Raw genomic sequence first — 21950 nt, forward strand, 5'->3', positions numbered from 1 at the left:
GATCCATCATCCTCAGTTTCCAGTCAGTGACTATGTATCACTTATGAAATAATTGAAGGTGGTATAAGATAAGATAAGATAAGCCTCAGAATGTAACATTATTTAGATAAAGACCCCAGCCGTTTTCATCACGTTCAAATCTACTCCCATCTGAAAAATATATCCTAAAGTTAGAAAAAAATATTTTTTTACATTTTCTACTAATATCTCCTCTACAGTAAGGTTGGTTAACAAGGGTACCTTAGCGATATGACCACTAGAAAGTGTTTTTTATTTTGTGTCTTTCGATGAAATAAAAGGATTGTGCCCTGAATAGCGTCAAAGGTGCAGTAATCCGGCTGACACACCAGCCAAATGTTATCTGCTGCTCATGCCTTAGCTTCTGCCTCTCGTTGCTCACACACCTGCATATTCTAACAGCCTTCGGACTGCCCTCCGAAACAACTGAACTCTGCCACTAAAACCACAGTGGCTGCGCATGGAGCTGGCCCTTCGTCTCTCCATGTTTCCTCAATGGGCTGGGATCGCTCAGATTCAACCCCCCGCCCCCAACCCTCTCCACCACCCTGTCACACCCCTCATATCTCTGCCTCTACTCCACACCTCAACACACGTTCACGCTTCCTTCCTTCTCTCTTTCTCTCCCTGTCTCCATAACTCTTTCTCTCCAGCTATATCACTTTCTCTCTTTATATCTCTCTCTCTTCCTCTCACTCTCTATATTCTCTCTCTCTCTCTCTCTCTCTCTCTCTCTCTCTCTCTCTCTCTCTCTCCCTCTCTCCCTCTCTCCCCCTCTCTATCTCTCTAGCCCATTCTCCATGACCTTGCCCCCCCCTCTGCTCCCGACAGAGTGTTAGTCAGCTGGGTGCTCAGCTGACTGCTTCCACAACGTCAATGGGGGGGGGGGGGAAATCATGCCTGCTGTCTGATTGACCGTGCCAAGCCTTCAGCTGGCAGCGTCCCCCACTCCTCACCCCCACCCACAGGGCCTCCTCTCCTGCTCTTCCTTGCTGCTATTAATACCACGGAAGTGAGGGTGGTGGTGAAGGTGATGATGATGTCATCAGAAGGGGTCCCTTCTGGTGTATTTCCTTTTTTTTGGTGGAGGGCCGCATCTGTGTGCTTTAGGGGATCGGTGTTGTCGAGTGTTTTGTTTTACGGGTCGTGGGGAGCACTTTGAAAGCCTTTCTTTTATCGGAATGTATTTCGTAGATTTTTGTGAACCGTAATGTTTCACTTTAATGACCTAGCTGTGAATTAACATTGACTTTATTGCCAGATGTGATCGTTTAGGAAGGCTTTATTTGAAAAGCTATGATAACACGTGACGCCACTTTAACTGCTTGGTGAGGAACAGAGGTGTAGGCTGGACAACTGACCTGTAGGAAGGCTTATGTCTGGTTCCATCAACTCCTAGAATAATCTGGTCCAAGCCATGTATGAGACAGGAGTTTCTGTTACTTCATCTGTCCACTAATCTTTACAAACTTTCACACTTTAGCTTTAAGCACTAAGCAGACAAATAAGTCTGATCATCCTTGCTTACCTTAATCCATGGTTCATCCCCCTCATCTCGAATAACAAATGTACAACATACGTACAACTATCATCGTAATTAATGTGACTCTTGAAGTCCTAAAATCTTACTTTTCTATTCTTGTAAAAGTAATTTTGTATTATAGATGACATTTTTGATTATATCTCTATACCTATCTCTTTGCTATATCTCTGTATCTATATGTAATGTAATTTTTTCACCTAAAGTATATTCAATTTGTGCGGCTGTTGTAGCCTTCAAGTATCGTAAAGTGCAACTATTTCAACATCAACTTCAAACTCAACTTCACTGACCAGTTGCCTAGCAACAAGAGCCACCACCACACTTCCCATTAGCGCTTCATAGCGTTTCTAGAATACCAGCACTTTTCATGTCGTTTCTCTGTCTTATCTCGTCACAAAGGACTTCAAAATTGCCTTGAGGTTCTCACAGCCTTGTGCTAATCTGTATTAAGAACTCATGCAAAAAGATCTCCCCACTGTGGTCGAAATAACTTCCAGAAGGTTACACTGAGTCCCATTTCCATTTCCCGATGATATCATAGACTCTCACTTCTCGCTGCTACATTATTTGTATGCTCTTCAATGTTTTCATAAAAATGTGTAACTTTATCACTCATCTCCCTCATAACAGCGCATTTAGGCAGATAGCATGCAAACATGCTGTGTAGTAGAATTTGGGGTTAGCAGAGAACAAACTACACCTCAAACACATGCCTGACCATCTTGACCCGTATGGTAGCCAGTATGTTGACTTATGGACAAGCCGAAAGCCCTTACACCCATTGTTTCCTGGAATGCCTCCGACGCTCAGATGCCAGTGATTCAGTGTCTTTGAGTGTCACGTTCGAATGGATTCGACAGATTCTTCCTATGCCGCCGGTGAACCATAACCTCTAACCTCTCATCAGGTGCAACCCTACTGCATTGTAACCATGGCAACCCAGTTCACCCGCATGCTGGCCGGCCGCAACACGGCGGTGGTGCTGGCCAGCCTGGGAGCCGGTACACTGGCAACGGGTTACCTCCTAACGGACAGCACCGCCGCTGCTGAGAGGAGGATGCTCTACCCCCCCAGGTATGTGCATGTGTGTGTGTGTGTGTGTGTGTGTGTGTGTGTGTGTGTGTTTGTGAATAAGTGTGAGGCCATGTATTGCTGCTGTAACTACCTGTGTTTTAATGTAATATTATTGTGGATTGTGTGTGTGTGTGTGTGTGTGTGTGTATGTATTTGTTTGTGTGTTGGTCTGTATGTGTGCATATGTGTGTATGTCGCATGCTTGCGTTCGGTCACGTTTGTATGTGTGTGTATGGTGTACGTGCGTATGCGCATGTGTGTGCAGGTATGCATGCACTATATTACCATGCGGCGCTATATTAACTTGCTATACTATAACAACGTGCACTATAATAACATGCAGCAATGCTATGGCGTGTAGTACAATAATAAAATACAGCATTATAATAACAAGAATTCCTGTAAAAACATGCAGCACTATATTTACATGCAACAATATACTAACATGCATCACTGCAATAAAATACAGCACTTAAATAACACGCAACACTTTAATTACATGCAAAACCACGATTACATGCAAACTTACATAGCTTTACACAGTATAATTACATGCATCAGTGTAATTGCAAAAGTGTCTCATTCTTCTGCCCTCAGCGCTGACTTCCCTGACCTGAGGAAGCATAACAATTGCATGGCTGCATCGCTGACCCCAGCCATCTACGCCCACCTGAGGGACAAAACCACCCCCAACAACTGGACCCTGAACCAGTCCATCCAGACCGGGGTGGACAACCCAGGGCACCCCTTCATCAAGACCGTGGGCATGGTGGCGGGAGACGAGGAGACCTATGAGGTCTGTAGCCCGGCGACCAGTGGCTTTTCATTTTACATTTTCAGGCACTTAGCAGGCGTTTCCGATCCAAAGGGACTGAGAGTGAGGCTGAGAGCAGTCCATCGTAAAGATTAGACAAGCTACGAAAAACAGCTAAAGTGCTGCACAACCATGTTTCAAAACTCAAATTTTAGTTAATTCAGGTGCATTTGGTTAAAGGGCCGGTAGCCATCTTACTCAATGCTACCTAAAGGTCAGCTGAGGACCTAGGGGATCAAGGGTCAAGGTCCTGACAGTGCTGTGTTCGTCTCATCAGGTGTTTTCAGAGATCTTCGACCCTGTCATCAAGGACAGACACAACGGCTATGACCCCCGCACCATGAAGCACCCCACAGACCTGGACTCCTCCAAGGTTGGTCTACCCATTAGTTTGTTAACACTTGTTTGATTTTTATCTGCACCAGATCCCAGAATGATTCTATCTTAACATCCTTCTCCCTCTATCCATCCACCCATCCATCTCACCATTCATCATCCATCCATCCATCCATCCATCCGTCCGTCCATCCATCCATCCATCCATCCATCTATGATCTCTCCATCTAAATATTCATTCATCAATCATTCATCATCCATATGTCATCCACCCATCCATCTTACATCCATCCATCCATCCATTCACCCATCCATCATCAATCCACTCATTCATCATCCATTCACTAACCATACCATCCATCTCGCTGATGGACAGTCCCACATGCTTTACAGGCCTCGTTTGATTCCCACGCGACCCCCCCCGTGCTTACTCGACCCCTCGTTCATTATCCCCGCACAAGCATGTGCTTGTTTAGCACGGGGGATCATGTGTTTACTCCGGCGTAAACAAGTCAAAGCCATCATCATCGTTACCATCCGCGCCTCCTTCCCCTCAGATCACCTCGGGCGTGTTTGACGAGCGCTACGTGCTGTCGTCGCGCGTCCGCACCGGCCGCAGCATCCGGGGGCTGAGCCTGCCGCCCGCGTGCTCGCGCGCCGAGCGCCGCGAGGTGGAGCGCGTGGCGGTGATGGCGCTCTCCGGGCTGAAGGGAGACCTGGCCGGGCGCTACTACAGCCTGGGAGACATGAACGAGAGGGAGCAGCAGCAGCTCATCGACGTGAGTAGACACACAGTGATGTGCATTTACATACATACATACATACATACATACATACATACATACATACATACATACATACATACATACATACATACATACATACATACATACATACATACATGCATACATACATACATGCATACATACATACATACATACATACATACATACATACATACATTACATATGTAAATACATACATACATACATACATACATACATTACATATGTAAATACAGATATACATGAATTATATATATATAAATGTTATATATTATGTTATTATTCTGGCCCATAAGAGGAAATGTGTGAAGTGTGCCTGCCAGTCAGACAAATACACATTACATACATAAATACATACATACATACATTACATATGTAAATACTTATATACATGAATTATATATAAATATATATAATTGCCTATAGGTTCTAGATCCACAAAGCTAATTGTAGATATTAATATATCAATATATCCATACTATATAAGTATAGCATGACAGCTCAATAGATAAAATAAATAATGGCAACAATCCTGTGACTCTATACATATTTTAATAGTGTATATTGTGGCTAACAAGCATGCATATCCAGTATACACATAGAAACACACTCAGACACACACACAAATAAATAATAACTCAGTCAGCTAGTCAGTAAGATAAATCCTGAGGATCCTGAATGACCTTTAAAGACTAACATCTCCCTGGGTTACGTTGTACCTTCACCGGCCAATCAGGAGCACTTCCTGTTCGATAAGCCTGTGTCACCACTGCTCACGTCCGCTGGAATGGCCAGGGACTGGCCTGATGCTCGTGGGATCTGGTAAGATGGGAACTGATGAGGCAGCAAGAGAAGTAGACTTTTGAACCTGTGACAGTAGCAAAAGTGACTTTAGGTTTAATAATACTGAACCCTCAGTGTTTCTTTATCTCCAGCGGTGGAGTATTTAGCTGTGTACCCCTTCCTTGTGGAACTCATCCTACCTTCCCTTCCTTTCCTTCATTCCTTACCTGGTTACCCTTGGCTTCTCATTCGTCAGCATAATTTCCTATTTGATAAACCCGCGTCCCTTATCCTAACCTGTGCCTTCATGGCCCGACGTCAGAAGCATTTGGTAGGAGCTGAGCAATAGCTTGGGCCACCCCCTTCAGTGTGCCGTGTGCATAATCATACAAACTCCTTTTTAAACCCACACTATGGAACTATGTATGTAACCTGCTGTCATAACGCTGAACTGTCGTGCTACAATTCTAGTACATAAGCATGCACAGATTGCGACTGAATTGTTGCTGAATCTACAGCTGATGTCTAGTAGAATCTAGAGTCAAGTAGAATCATACTCAGATCCTTTCGATGCCATGTTGCTGAGAGCTTACAGATGTATAGGCTTTACATTTACTACCTCTGCTTTGAGCTTGAGTTCATATGTCAGATAGGTGGTTGCCAGTGCATCATCTGAAGCATTTCAATGCTCAGTTAAATTCTGTGTTCTTTCTGTGAACCTGACCATAATACACTGGAACTTGAGGCAGCATGTTCCTTGGACGGTTTCAGGCACAACAACCAGAAGAACTTCCTGATCTGGATCAACGAGGAGGACCACACCAGGATCATCTCCATGGAAAAGGGAGGCAACATGAAGAGGGTGTTTGAGAGATTCTGCAGGGGACTTAAACAGGTACAAGGCCCTTTCTCAACATCAACATAAGTACCCTTTATACGAGAAACCAACCCCAAAACAAGTGACACCCGGGTCAGTATATAGGAGGCGGGCAGAGTTACTGATACTGTTGGTATGCAACTCTGCAGGTGGAGCAGTTGATCCACGAGAGGGGCTGGGAGTTCATGTGGAATGAGCGTCTGGGTTACATCCTCACCTGCCCCTCCAACCTGGGCACCGGGCTCAGGGCCGGGGTGCACGTCCGTCTGCCCAACCTCAGCAAGGTGAGGGCGATGCAGCCCACATCCAGATAAATATCAATACAGACGAGAGCACACACACACACACACACGCACCCTTAAACCAAACAAGCTTTTAACCAGATGATAAGAGGTTCATATATATTTTTAAAGATCGACTTCTGATCTTTCCTTCCCAGGATCCTCGATTCTCTAAGATCCTGGAGAACCTGAGGCTGCAGAAGAGAGGCACGGGGGGAGTGGACACAGCTGCGACCGGAGACACCTTCGACATCTCCAACAACGACCGTCTGGGCAAGTCAGAGGTGAGCAGCCACCGGCGGGCTTCAGAGACGTCAGTGCCCTCACACATCCGTAGCAGGGAGACAGAGATAGAAACAGAAAGCATGCAAGGAGAGACCGGTGAAGGTAGACGAATAGGAAAATACATTTTGCGTGTTAGCAAATAGCTGTGTAATTCTATAATGCGGGTGTCAATGGTAAAGAGTTGGAGACAGGCGTGTTGGCTGTAGTGTAACACATGTTGATGGTACAGCTCATCAAATCCCGGATGGATCGCTGAAGCTTTATAGGGGGTCAAGCCAGGGCCTGATATTGATGGACAATAGCCGACAGGCATAAGAGAGTGAGCGGATAGAACCCCCTGCTCTAATGCATTCAACATATTGTATGGCATTGTGCTTGATAACTGTTCTACATAACATCATCTCCAGGCACCGTCCACAGCTCAATGTTGGTTTCAGACTCAGATCAAGTTCACTTTATTAATCCCGTTGGAAATGGTTTGTCACAATAGAAAATAAAATGTAAGAGATGTATAAAGAAAATATAAGTAAAAATGGAAACCCAAAGTACAGGGAGGAATAACACTGCATACATATATCAAGAAAGTATTAAATAAAAATAGACATGAAAAAACGCTGGCACATTGCTCATTCATTAGCTACACAAACCATTGAAACACAGCAAACATGAAAGGCTGCAGTAATGAGTGGAGTGCCCCCCCCCCCCCCCCCCAGGTGGAGCTGGTCCAGCTGGTGGTAGATGGGGTGAACTACCTGATCGACTGTGAGAAGAGGCTGGAGAGGGGCCAGGACATTAAGATCCCCTCCCCCCTCGCTCAGTTCAGACGGTGAAGGCCCCCTCCAGAGGCTAGGGGGACGGACGCAGGAGCCCCAACCCATGAAACTATCAACTGCTAACCCTGTACATGAATTCTAACTAATAAAGTTATTTCTTTACTTCCATTGTTTGAGGCAATATTGTGGTCATTTTTTTAAGGTGATGGTAAGTAGGTTTGGTTTGGTTGTCATGGTGATGAAAGGGTATGGCATATCGATGGCATGATATATGGCACGACAGAACATGATATAGAACCAGCTGAGAGTCAAGAGCAACACAATGCTTTCTCTGTTACCTTTTAGAGGTAACTTAGGCACACATACACCAGTCTGTCAAACAGCCATCTAAACCAAAGTAAGTCACAACCAGCACAAGGCCAGAAGCCAAAAATGATATCATGGGATTAGACAAGGTCATGACCTAACTAGGTTTTCAACAGCTCACATAAACATAGATGAAAAATCGATTTAACATTGCCTTGATTTATTTATTGTATACCCTGGTGGAAACTAGATCGACAACACGAGAACGCAGTCTAGATTTTGTTCACTTGGGAGGATATGATGGCTACTTACAGTAATTCGCTGTGTCGGGGGTAATAGTCACACCGGATAACCTGAGACTGAGCTGAGGCCACGCCCTCTCCTGGCCCCCAGGAGCCCTAACGTCCACCCTGAACTGGAGCCCTGTGTCCATCCACACAAATTAACCCAGGAGTCGAGTGAGGAGAATCCTTTCCTTATGCCCAGCAGATGTGGGGCTAGGCAGGGTGGAAATAGCTAATTTCCTCTCTGGCCCAGAAACATTCCCCATGGGTAAGTATGATGGGTAAAAGGATCAATATTGTTCAGTATTCATTCGGATTCAGATACAGATTACTTGATTAATCCCGAAGGAAATTGTTGAATAAAGTAATTCTGTTCATTATTCCAACAGATGGTCTCTTCTAATCCTGCCCGCCTCAGTGCTGATTGACTTTCTACGCTGGTTTCCTTATTCGGTAACAGATTAACGACGCAAATGTAATAATGCTATTAGAAGACTACGCTAGGAAATGCAGGCACTGTGCGTTTGTGTGTGTGTGTGCGCATCTGTGTGTGTCTGTGTGTGTCTGTGTGTGTGCGCCTGTGTGTGTGTTCATCTTGATTTGTCTTAATTAAACAAATTATGGTGATCATTTTAGCAATTCAAATGAGGTTAGCATCAGAATTATTTAGAGCATAATCACCAAGATTAGACAGATCTGTGGTTACAGCAAGTTATTGTAAATTTGTTTAGGCAGTTTATATCTGGCATTATGATGTGTGTACTTTGAGCTTGCAGCATGCTTACGAAAGAGAAAATACCATAGCCTCCACGTATTTGTAATGACGTCATTGTAAAGAATTAATGCTAAAATGTTTGGCTGGCTTCAGATGCATCTATTAATGCTTCATTGCAGTACATTGCGTAAATGTAGAGCAGCCAATGGCATTTAAACAGGTTCAATAAATCGTAATATAGTCATTGTAGATAACATAATGCTATTTCTAAACATAATGATCACAGCCAAATTCACTTGAGCTATCGGATGAAGGAGATAATGGAAATAAGACTACAATTTATTACACCTCTAGTATAATATTAAAGATGCCCCTGTACTGTGAATTAAACTAGTTGAAAATAACTGTCACAAGAAGTATTTTGATAATAGAGTAATCTAAATGGAAAAATAATGGCCACCTGTCAATCAAACTCCGAGGCTTACCGGACTGCTACATCATTTTCTCTGTATCGTTTAAGTTGCCTACCCTTATTGGAGAAATCTTTTCCCACATTCGTAAATACTCTACAATAATAAGTTAGTATCAATAAAGTAAACCTTTGACATTAACACAGAGCACTTATTAATAACACAATACCACCAGCTCAAATTAACTTCTGAATAACGGACTGACATTAAGGCAGCCACGGATTGTGTCTAAAAGGGCTTGAGCTTAATAGTAGTGGTGCATTAACTAGTCATGGCAGTGGAGGGCAGTCTAAGCAAGCAAAACAGATAAGTCTCAATGCTGACCATTTATTTACTTCTTAAATATTGAAGAAACTGATTCTGTACAATGCATTCTTGTTTATTTTAGATTTGCAATTGAAAGATAGAAGCAGTTTATACCAAATAGCATAACACTTCAAATCAGGTCTTCACCTAGATTAGATCTAGCTAAATAATAGATCATACAAATTATATCTATAGCTTACATATTACTGCTTTATATATATGTTACTTATTTTATCTTACACATTTTATTACAAATGAAGGTTTGCACTGGCATAAGCTTTGTGTTTTGCCATTCATTTAAAACAGCGGGCATATTAAAAAGCAAAGCTCGACCACATGAAGGTGTTTAACTCTCTAAATCATTTGTAATGGTGACAGTCTTTTGTTCGTAATCCAGCCCTAGTGAGCTATTAGGTTAGAGGATGAGAAGGGACCATGTTAAAACAAATGTCATATGTTCACTCATGTGTATCCACATCATTAGATATTAAAGGGGAGATTAGGAGGCTGGATTCATACATTTAAATTCTTTAAAGGCAAATGGTCGGTTTCCATCAAACATTTCAACTCCCATGGAGGGAATTGTTGTGGTGAATATCAAATGTATTTTTTATACCTAGCATATGAACATATGTGCTGTCCACTGGCCTTCACTTCCACACTTAACCTAACAAGCTCCCCACCCACTGCCTGCACTCCATGAACAGAAGACTCTTCACTGCTATGATCCACAGTTTGCTATAGATTTCTAATTAATATGCTAATGCCATGTTGTTTCAGAACCATTCTGATGTCCTTGAAGGAGCCTTGGATTTGAATGATTTTCCAAGGGTTAGACAAAAAAAATAACATCATTTGACAGAAAATGACAATAAGCAGCATAGTGGAGAAGAACCAGAAAGATAACTGAATAAGGACGCGTAGGACCATAGATCCTAAAGCTGTAGGCAGTGTATGAGGTGCTGGAGAGTGGCAGGATGCTAACACTGTGCGGTCATTACCCACCAGGGTGTTCAAGCCTAAGCAAACATCATTTCTGCTCCTTGTTAATCAACATGTCTCCTCCTCCAGGTCCTTACCCACATTGACCTCTCTGGGTGTCTATTCCGGGTCAATAATTAGCATTCATACCACATTGCTGGATGATTGTTTGGAAGAATTAGCAGACACATGCGAGAATCCTTATTTCTCTAATGAATGAAATATGACATCCGTTGGTTTAATTGAATTAACACGACTGATCTTGTTTGAGAGAAATTCCTTGTGTGAAGATCGGAAGCAAAATACAGTTAGGAAGATGTCGAAAAGAATCAGAGCACTGAGGCTTGTGGTGTAATCCCATTAGGAACACCATATTTATTCATACCCATAACCCAGAGCTGGGCAGCTCAGCAGGAGAGTGTATCGGAAAGGTTAATGCTAATGCTAACGCTCATTTTGACGTTACTTTGTATGTTCAATTGAGAGTCACAGTTTTGGACAAGGTTTAAAAGGAACAAAATGGCAGTAGGTTTTTTTTTTTTCAATGGTCTTGGTTTGAACCCCTTGAAAAAAAGAACCCACTTTCGCTGTAATATTAGGCACTGATGAAACCCCACAGGACTTTTTCAGACTGGAACTGATTGGATTAAATAATACATAAATAAAAACAGGAACACATGCGTCATTGCGTTGCACTGATGCACCAAGGACATATTTTTAATTCATTGGTACACACACACACACACACACACACACACACACACACACACACACACACACACACACATACACACACACACACACACACACACACACACACACACACAGTCACACCACCACAAAAAACGCACAGTCACACACACACACACACACACACACACACACACACACACACACACACACACACACACACACACACACACACACATCAGAGTCGTACACACAAGCACACACACACTCACACGTACATATATATATGCTATGTTGGTAATTTTTGTGAGTGCATGTGTGGATGTATTCAAGCGTAGGTTTATGTAAGTGACTTGTATGTGTTCTCTATTTATAAATAACCGTAAATGTGTATTTATTTAAATTACAAATTAAATATACGATCATTAAAGCTGCCACAAACAACTCATACCCAGGGTGACGTTTGAATTCATCATTATTCAGCCCTGATATCGACATGCACTGTTAATCTTGTTTCCCGAAGATTCCAGTGTGTGAAGTTGAATCTAGGAATTTTATCCATTTTTATGTTATTTTTTTACATCAGCAGATGAAGCTCAAACGTCTTTATGTTTGGGGCTTCTGAAAAGAAATGTCCTCCCATGTTTAAGCTCCACCCATGCTGCGAGACTACTGACTATTAGTTCCACGTGTATTTTCTCAGAAGTACTTCTATTTTGTCAATGTGGAGGTTGCATTTTTTAATTGGAGAGCTGACTGAGGGTGGGAACCTTGATTAACGGTGACAGACATGGCTTGGATTGAACTGATCGTTTGCGGAAATCTTCCAGATGAGAGTTCCCATTAAGATAAGATTATTTCAAGAATAAACTATGGCAGCCTCAGATTATCTTCCCCTGTATAATACATCATCTTTACCCCCATATTGATATATATATATATATATATGCATATAAATTAAACATTTCTTCAAAACATTTATGGCATCTGTGAAGTCAGTGTTTCACAGTAGCCACTTTCTAAGGTAGGCTAATGCCATATAGCATGTAATGAATTTGAATTAGGAAAAGTCTGCAGAAAGGGACAACAAGTGCATTTCATGCAATTTGAGATTTATTTTTTAAATAGTGAAGAGAGTCAATATATCAAATTAATAATCAGAAACACATACAAAATGAAGAAAGCGTTACTCTGTTGCCAAAATTGATAAAAATAAAAAATAACAAAAACAAGAAGATTCAATATTATTTTAATTATCTCAGGGAAAATGTGATTCATGGGAACGCTGCTTGAATAGCAATGGCACAAGATAACATAATTAGAATATATAAATATAATATAGAGCAGAACAAAATAACGTATTTATTATGGGAAAGAGGAAAATATCAACGTGGTCATCAAATTACTCTTATTTACAGAAGGATGCAACGACACCCATCCATGAGTGTGTGTGTGCACGTGTGTGTGTGCATGTGTGTGTGTGTTTGTGTACACATTTATGTGTTATTGTGCGTGTGTGCATGCGTGTGTATGCGCATGTCTTTGTGCATATGCCTGTGTTTGTGTGTGTCCATGTGTGTATGTGCATGTCTGTAGGCAGATGCCTGTGTGTGTGTTTGTGAGTGTGTATATGGGTGTGTGTGTATGGGTGTGTGTGTGTGTGTGTGTGTGTGTGTGTGTGTGTGTGTGTGTGTGTGTGTGTGTGTGTGGGTGTGTGTGTGTGTGTGTGTGTGTGTGTGTGTGTCTGTGTGTGTGTGTGAGAGAGAGAGAGACATCTTATCCCACAGTGCAGAAGTCGTCCAGGCTGTTCTCTGAGGCCTGGGGCTGCTCGCTGCGCCCAAGCAGTCTGTAGCGGAAGGAGACGCGGTTGACGTAGTTCCCGCTGGACACCAGACGCACCACCGAGTTATCACAGCCCATCCTCATCTGGGCTGCAGAGAAGATCCCAAAACATCATCTAAATACATTTATTCATGACACACAACATTGGTAGACAGCTGTCTGGTCTAGAGCTGCTCTGAATAGCATTGGCATCGATCGATGGGATTTCACGGGAGTATCCTAGTATATGTATCTATCAAGGTCAGATCTAATTCATCCAGTAGAGTTCAGTCATTAAATGTTTTAAATTATTTTATAGTTTTCATAGTTTAGAATAGTATAGTACAGTACAGTACAATACAGTGCTATGGAATAAAAGTATAGTGTAGTTTGGTGCAGTGCATTGCCGTGCATTGCAGGACAACAGTATAGTGTAGTGCAGTATGGTATAGTCTCATGCTGTAATGAAATGACTTGGTGCGGGTGTTGAAGGGGTGATTTGTGGACTCACTCAGTCCACTGGGGGAGAAGCAGAGGTCAGCCATGGGATACATCTTGGAGGTGTCCACGCCGTTCCCCCCCAGCAACTCCACATAGTCCCCAGACCCTGTGCAGCCCCACCGCATCGGCCTCTGGAAGGAGGGTGGGGAAGCAAGGACGCTCACAACACTATTGTGAAACAGAACTAGCATTACGCTATTCTCTGAAAAACTGGGATTTTTCACTCTTAGGATTTACTACTGACTGATTCACACACCCTTAAGACTGATAAACAGAAGGATAGGCCGACAGATAAATGGATGAAAAGATGGATGTTTGGATGGATGAATAGAGAGATGGATAGACATGTACATGGATATAGAGACAGACACATTGTTGGAGACAAAACCAACTGACCGACTGACAGACCTGTGGACTAAGCTCGTTGCTCTTGGCCTGGCCCAGGCTGAGTTCTGTCAGCTGCAGCTCCACTGGATATATGATAGAGAAGCTGCAGTTCCAGTGATGATGGGGCATCACCATGGTGAAGCTTCCCTCTGGGCTCTGAGACATGATGTTACAGGCTGCAGGCACACACACACACACACACACACACACACACACACACCACACACACACACACACACACACACACATACACACAGACACACACACACACAGACACACTCACACGCACAGGCACACACACAAACACACAAACATACTGATTAATATGGATAGGAATGCTATATTCCTGCCAACATGCTCTGGGTGAAGTAACATTATGTAACATTATAACTACACATCCTGCTGTGTGTTCACAAGGTTTAATCTGCCAACATTTACTTTACTTTATGGTGATGGATAAATTGTACACACGTTGACTGTTTACATTTCAACCGCTTACAGTTGTATTACCCTTGCTGTAGTAAGTGGTGATTAATTAAATGTGTCATATTTTGAAAAGCCTTTTCATACCCCCATGCAGAGCAGGGAGACAAGCAAGACCACACTGTCTGCCAAAAGAAGACAGCAACAGACTTGTCAGCCCTACAGCGATGCAATGCTTTCAGGCATCAATCTGATTTCCAAACCATCTATAAAACGTTTGGCCCTTAGCTCAGATGGCATAAGGAAGAATTAAACAGTTCATTAAGAAACATCTTCCCAGAGCGCCATGGTGTCAAATTCTAGGAACAGATATTTGAAAAAGAACTAAAGTCCAAAACAAACATCATCAGATGAGTGTGCAGTACCGTTAGTGGTTGTTGACTTCTGTCTAATTTATTTTTATTTTGTATCGTTATCAACTTCAGAAAACATTTTATAGTTGGGTGTTCATATTTGATGGAAGTGTGTGCAAGTTACTTAAGACACTAACATGTACTTGTCCACGACTGATGTCACCATCTCTTTTAAGTATTTCAATTCATTTTTTCAAATTGATTAGTAGCCACACCATTGTTTCAGAAAGTTGTCTCGATTGCAAAAAAAAAAGTCCACAGAAACAAACATGTTACACACATTATTCACACCAGAGTCAACGTATTTTTCCACTATGGTCGAGTTGAACCCAGGTTTGGATCCTGGGCAGTGATGAAGGGACTCAGGGGACCCCTGTTCCACCATCGTCAACAATACTTTAGGTTATCATGAAAATACTCTGACCAAGGTCTCTGTTTGAAATTGGTTGCTGCCTTGGTAGAAAAAGAAGAAAATTGTCAATCATTTTAACACAATTTGTACGATACCATAAAGGCTTGTAAACCAAGGGTGGGACAGGGCTAGGGGGTCCAGCCACCACTCCCACTGTTGCCTTTGTAGAACAAGCGGATAATTTGTTTGACAACAAGTGAGGAGGGACTCACGCATGGGGTTGTGTTGCTTCTTGACAGTGAGGGTGAAGCCACTGTCGGGGCTGTGAATGCGGAAGAAGACCATGGCTACGTTCTGGGAGGACAGGACGGCGCCCCCCGGTGCGCTGGAGGAGCAGTAGTCAGTGTAGCGCTGGCGGAGGGGCAGTGGGTGGTCTTGGCTGCTCGGGAACTTCTCTCCCTTCAGGACCCAACCGTCGAATATCTACAGGGGGGACATTGTGTCTAGTAGTAGTAGTAGTAGTGATGAATGAAAGAAATAACCTGGGCCATTTGCACAGGATAAATTACAATTCAAGATTTGTTTTCAGGAAGGTTTCTTTGTTTTTGTAATGTGGTGGTTTCGACATCATCATAATAGCCATCCCCCCCCCCCCACACACACACTCTCATGCACACACACACACACACACACACACACACACACACACACACACACACACACACACCACATCAATCCACATCTATACCGTAGAACCTCATTGTGTATTGATGAAATCTCTATAAATCAAAAAATATTTTCTTTAAGCAATATCCCTTCTGGGTCTATACAAATAAAGAAAATACAGCATGTATACAATTGCCCGGCAGCAACATGTTTTTTTTTAACTACCCCTTGTTGAAGTCACAAGGGCCATCTTGGTACCTGTAATGTTTTATTTTTTTATCCTCCCCTTGTCACAAGGGGCATCCTGGGATATGTCGTTTTTTTGTTGTGTTAGTGTGTGTTTTCATTGAACCTTGTTAAAGTCACAAGGAACATCCGTGTGGCTATAGTTTGTTTTTATATTCCCCTTGTCGAAGTCACAGGGGGGATTTCTGGTAGGTGTAGTGTGTTTTTTGTGTTGGGTTCAGGCTCAGCTAACCTTGATAAAATCTCCGGCGCTGCAGTCGATGTTGACGTCAGACAGCTCCAGACTGATGACCTCACTGGGCTCTCCAATCAGGAAGGCAGCACAGGCTAGCTGTGGCTGGGCAGCCATGAAGGTGAACTGGCCCTCTGTGGCTAACATGTCCAGGCATCCTTGAAGCACAACAACATAGTATTATCGGTCAATCATCAATCAATCATATAGGCTGGATTGGTGCCTGCATGTTGACTCAATGGTTGGATGGACGGATGGATGGATGGATCAACAGATGTCATATGCATGTGTGTGTGTGTGTGTGTGTGTGTGTGTGTGTGTGTGTGTGTGTGTGCGTGCGTGCGTGTATGTGGTCCACATTCATTATTAAATCATGTTAATAATGTCAAATAAATAAATGTAGAAATATATGTTTAATAATATAGTAATACAAATCTAGACACTTTAAATTAGCACACCATAAACTACATATCAAATACATATTATTTCAAAATGTGTTGTAAAATCTTTCTCCATACTTTCTTAAGTAGGCTTTCTCCAGGGGCTTACTGAGCAACATAATCACCATCTGACCTACTGAATTCATTTGGTAACTACTTACTTAGGGGTCGGCGGAAAATAAAATCCTCCGATGATCTTTTCTGTTCCAAACTAAGCATAGAATAAAGACCTTCTGCAGCTTCATTATCCTGAAAAATACACACGATTTCACAAATTAAAAAACGTTCAAATTGATTAATCCGATCTTTCCTTGTAATTCACAACTTTTGACCAGCAAAGCCCATGTACAAAGAAAAAAGTACGGTGTATCCCTTATGGGATGTCATTTTATTAATCCGTGCAAAACAGTCATATGTGCAGCGGCATGCGAGCATGGGAAAGGGTGGATTTCTCACCTCAATATAGCGACCAAGTCCCAGCCTTGACAGTAGGGAAATCAATAGAAGAAGCATGTGGATTCGTGCAGAGACCGCCATATCGCCTGTTGGACCTTGAGCTCAGAATGAAGAAGAAACTGCGCGCGCTCAGAGGAGCTCCAGTTTATATAGCAGCGCCACAGCCGCACGTTCAGGTTCAGTTGGAGATAGTTAATAATACCGAAATATAAAGCGATCCGAAGAACAATTGAAGAAACGAGATTTTTTGGTTTCCTTTTTAGTCTCGGGATATAATATATAATTATTATATAATTATTTTGTAATCACAACTTTGATGACGTGGGCGTTTGACTTGTCTGGTAGCCTCAGCATTCTGCATTTCAAAATGAGTTTTTTTCCCCTCACACAATGTTTTAAAATGAATGCTAATCCAAGTCAGTCAATGAAGCAACACACTTTCTAAAAAGTACCCTGCTTTATGAGTCCTACAAGGGATATGAGGGAAGCAAGTTGGCCCATGAGTGGCCTAGTTCCACACGCCACACTTTCCCATTCCCGTAACACCATACCATGAACAAGTTATTGACCTATAGGTGTGTGGTCCAAACTTAGCAAGGATAAAGTTGGACCTTTTTCAGAATTGTCCATTCCCCAAACCCCTTAGCATCAAGAGACACTATGGTGTAGGGAAAGAAAGGGTATTTTTCTCCATACATTGAGGACCTCTCTCCAATATCCAGAGAGAAACACGTTTTCCAACCGAAAAAGTGGCTGTCCATGTTCTTTTCATTTTGTGATTGACTACGATCAATTTATATCAATATCTTACACAGATACATTTCTCCCTACAGTGGGGAAAATGTATCAGTGCAGCACACATTAAACCATGGCAAACATCTCCAGTCAAACAAGGACGCACAAGAACAGAGTATATAAAAGAGATGGTCGACGTGAATCGTGGTCTCTCTGGCTCCGATTTCACAAGTGGCCTCTTCTTGTCCTTATATTCAACACGACAACACAAGAGGATGATTTCACCCACCATAGCTGCTGAGTTGTGTGCAGAGAAAGGGGGAGAGGCGTTTGCGAGGGAGCACGACAAGGATAAACGGAACAATACAGCGTAGACTGTTGAGCAAAGTCCCCTCATAGATGAGAACACTATGGAGCAGGCCATTGTCCGCGCAGTAATTACATTTCCATGTAACCTTAAGCACGGCCATCTCGAAAGGGCAAGCTAAGAGCTGGGGAGGAGGTGATAAGCATGGTGTGGAATTAGTCCTCATTCTTGTGATGGTGGGTTTCATCACTAATTAGTAGAATAGGAAGAGAGGAAAATGGACACATTGGAAACAGTGTTCAAACCTAATCTTGCTCTTGTCAAACGGGCTGGCATTTACTCAAAAGGTCTCTATCAGGCGGTATAGTAGACTGCAGGGTAAAGAATGAATTGTGTTTGATTCGTCCCTGGTGACCTACTCAAGGTGAATTACGGTTAAAGCAAGTGAACGAGGTCTGAATGGCTGCCTTAATAAACTCCTTCTGTTAAGGAGATGTCTATTGATATTAGCAGGGAAGGGGCAGGTAAAGTGTGTATTCCTGATCCGGATGACCACACAAGCCAACACAAATGTTTGCCAAATGCAATATGCTTTTGTGTGGGTGTGTGGTCATGTGTGTGCGTGTGTGAGTCTGTGTATGTGTGTTTGTGTGTGTGTGGCAAGACTAGTCTGTTATTGTCTTTAAGCACATGGTTATGTATGTGCAGATTTAGGACATTATATACAATGTTGTGAAGTTGTCATTTGTTGCAGGGAGGCATTTCATTGTTCCACAAAACACTATATCTTTTCTGAGTTATGGTGCTTGAGGGAATTAAAAAATATGCGTTTAATGCCAATACTTAAAACTCGCCATGTTCAACAGTTATATTATGAGAGTAGAGTTCCATCGATCGTTTCAAGCCTACTACCCCATCTAGTGGTGAGTATAATAACAGCGGTGAATATAATTTGATGCCATATTGGCCTACGTCGTTAGAATCTCCAAGCAGGGACGTTACTAGGAGCTACAGAATAACTGGGTTGAGGGAATCATCAGTCGTTTATTCACAGTCACTTGATGATTGACTTAAAATTTACTTTGAATTTATTTTTCTTTGAAACAGACTGCCGTAATAGAGTGTAGACCTACACAACACTTCCAATTGTACTTATATCTGTGTATGTATTATATCTAAATTAAACTGCATGACAAATGCAACCTCAGCACAAACCAACTGTTAAGGAGAAGGATGAGGATAAATTCAATGTATGTATTTTGGATTCTTCTGTGTTTGTGTGTACGACTCTGAGTGTGTGTGTGTGTGTGTGTGTGTGTGTGTGTGTGTGTGTGTGTGTGTGTGTGTGTGTGTGTGTGTGTGTGTGTGTGTGACTGTGCGTTTTTTGTGGTGGTGTGACTGTGTGTGTGTGTGTGTGTGTGTGTGTGTGTGTGTGTGTGTGTGTGTGTGTGTGTGTGTGTGTGTATTTGTGTAATGGCAACCTTAATAGTGTCTGAGGTATCAGCTATCGCTGCTTGTGGTCGACATGTGACGCCAGAGGGGCTGTTGACTACATGCATTAGTGTCTTAAGCCTCTTTACTGCATCAGCATGAGGTTCCGCTCTAAAGCACCTGCTCACTGCACAAGTTTGAACATAAGGCCAAGTAATTTCTTCTGTTTTTCACACTGTACACACACACACACACACACACACACACACACACACACACAGATATACACACACACACGCACACACACACACACACACACACAGATATACACACACACATGCACACACACACACACACACACACACACACACACACACACAGATAACGCGCCCACGCCCACACACACACACGAGATTGCACACATACATAATAATTCACACACGTGAGCACGCGCACACATGAGCATGACCACACATATTATAGACACAGGTACAAACACACTCACACACAAACACACACACACACTCGGGCACACAAACCTGTCCTGGGGTGGGTGTCTGTCCGTCAGCCCCGCGGTGTCCAGCCCAGCTCTACCTCCTTCCTGACCGAACCATTCATCTCCTGTGGGGGGGCTCTAATGAGGCGCCCCTCCCCGTTTGGAGAGACCTGACAGAGAGAGATTGCTCTGAGGCCTGCATGGATTTTCTCCCTCCCCCCTCCAGTCGCCCTCCTCCGTCCCCTTCTCCCCTGAACGTGGTTAATTCCAGGTGCATTAATGAGGAGCGATGGATAACACAGTCTTCTTTTAATTACCTTCCAGGCCACATCTTCTCAGAGGGGGTCGGGGGTTTCGGCGTTGGAGGGGGGCGCCTGGTTGTTACCTTCCAGCTGATGCTTGCCTGCTTGTTGTTTTGGTGTTGTTTGCAGCACCTGCAGAAACCTACAGTCTGGTCATTGTTGTTGCGTTGAACTCAACAACCGTTGACACACTATGCACTACGAGATGCACTCGACGCATTACAAGATACTTTGCTCGGCAAACTTCCATCTGACCAAGACACTTTATATACCATGAGGATGAGATGATGAATCTTTTATCTGTCCTAGAGTCTATGGTACTTTTTGTTAATAGTACATGATCTGTGGTTTCTATTCTTTAATCCAGGGCCGTAAATGACAAGGTAATGTTGAGTGTGTGTAAATACAAAACCAAAGACCAAAACACACCATTCATGAACATGTGCAGAACCCAGAGGCCTGACTATGTGTGAGGTCATCTTCTCAGTAGCTTGTGGGATATTACTATTTTTCAGACCTAGAGACATAGCCAGGATGTGAACATGTATGTGGCTGTTTGCGGTTTCCCTGTTTGCGTTAACATGGCACCAAGAGTGGACGTATGGCTGACCGGTTTTCCCAAAACATATTCCCGCAGTTGTGTTTTCAATGCTGATAAAATAATATCTAAATCGATGGGCTTGTTATCCATTTGAGAACTTAACTCAGAGAAGGTCTACTTATAATACTTGCTATCATCATTATCATTAATACAAATCTCTGCATGTTTCCTCAGATAACCTTTGTTAAAAACTTTTAGAGGGGAACAAAAAACATGAGATTCAACTGTTAATGTCGTTAATCTAATACTCACATACCCTCCGTACCGAACTGCAATATAAACTGTACCATGTTATTTACATAATTCTTGATTTCTGAAATGTGTGAAAACTTTGAATCCTGGCAGCATGTGAAAGCTAGCTAACAGAGGTGGGTGGGCTTCTGACGGACAGTAAATCTGTTGCTTTATCATTCAGTCTCTGCTGTGGTCTGGCCTGTCTTATCCAATCTAGTTAACATTGATTAGGTTGTATAATCAATGCACTCAATGACAATGATTCAGTGCGCTGCATAAATGTATTGATCGTTATTCGCTATAAAAGGTAAACCCTTGCTTTCAACCATTCTGCCGTTTTGAAATGCCATATTGTGAGGAAGAAATTATTGTTGTTTAATAAAGAGAAAACAAGCATTAATTTAACACAGATAAAATGGAATAAGATGTTTTCTTTTGCACGATATTTGCTGGCGATTGGCCAGAAGGTGGCAACATTTAGCTGCAGTTTGGTTCTCTGAAGGCCTTGCTTCTCCCATCACACAGTATGAAGCCAGTATTAATAATGGAAGATAATATAAATCATGGTAGAAAATAACTTTACGAC

General features: G+C 42.6%; 2 protein-coding genes across 2 annotated transcripts; one reads left to right on the forward strand and one right to left on the reverse strand.

Annotated features, from left to right (window-relative positions):
* Nucleotides 1–2492: 2492 nt before the first annotated feature.
* LOC307090534 (creatine kinase S-type, mitochondrial-like) lies at nt 2493–7626 on the forward strand (the record flags this gene model as incomplete). The annotated part of the gene is made up of 9 exons (XM_079757231.1): nt 2493–2635; nt 3233–3431; nt 3727–3822; nt 4343–4564; nt 5307–5392; nt 6125–6248; nt 6380–6514; nt 6670–6795; nt 7510–7626. 9 exons carry the CDS (start codon nt 2493–2495, stop codon nt 7624–7626), a joined length of 1248 nt encoding a protein of 415 aa, XP_079613357.1.
* Nucleotides 7627–13097: 5471 nt separating this feature from the next.
* On the reverse strand, nt 13098–17339 carry LOC307078493 (corticotropin-releasing factor-binding protein-like; the record flags this gene model as incomplete). Its single annotated transcript, XM_079740341.1, has 7 exons — nt 13098–13252; nt 13654–13774; nt 14052–14206; nt 15491–15701; nt 16363–16520; nt 16964–17051; nt 17259–17339. 7 exons carry the CDS (start codon nt 17337–17339, stop codon nt 13098–13100), a joined length of 969 nt encoding a protein of 322 aa, XP_079596467.1.
* Between the last annotated feature and the right edge of the window lie 4611 nt (nt 17340–21950).

Source organism: Pollachius pollachius (assembly GCF_949987615.1).
Source record: "Pollachius pollachius genome assembly, chromosome: 1".
Classification (NCBI taxonomy): Eukaryota; Metazoa; Chordata; class Actinopteri; order Gadiformes; family Gadidae; genus Pollachius; species Pollachius pollachius.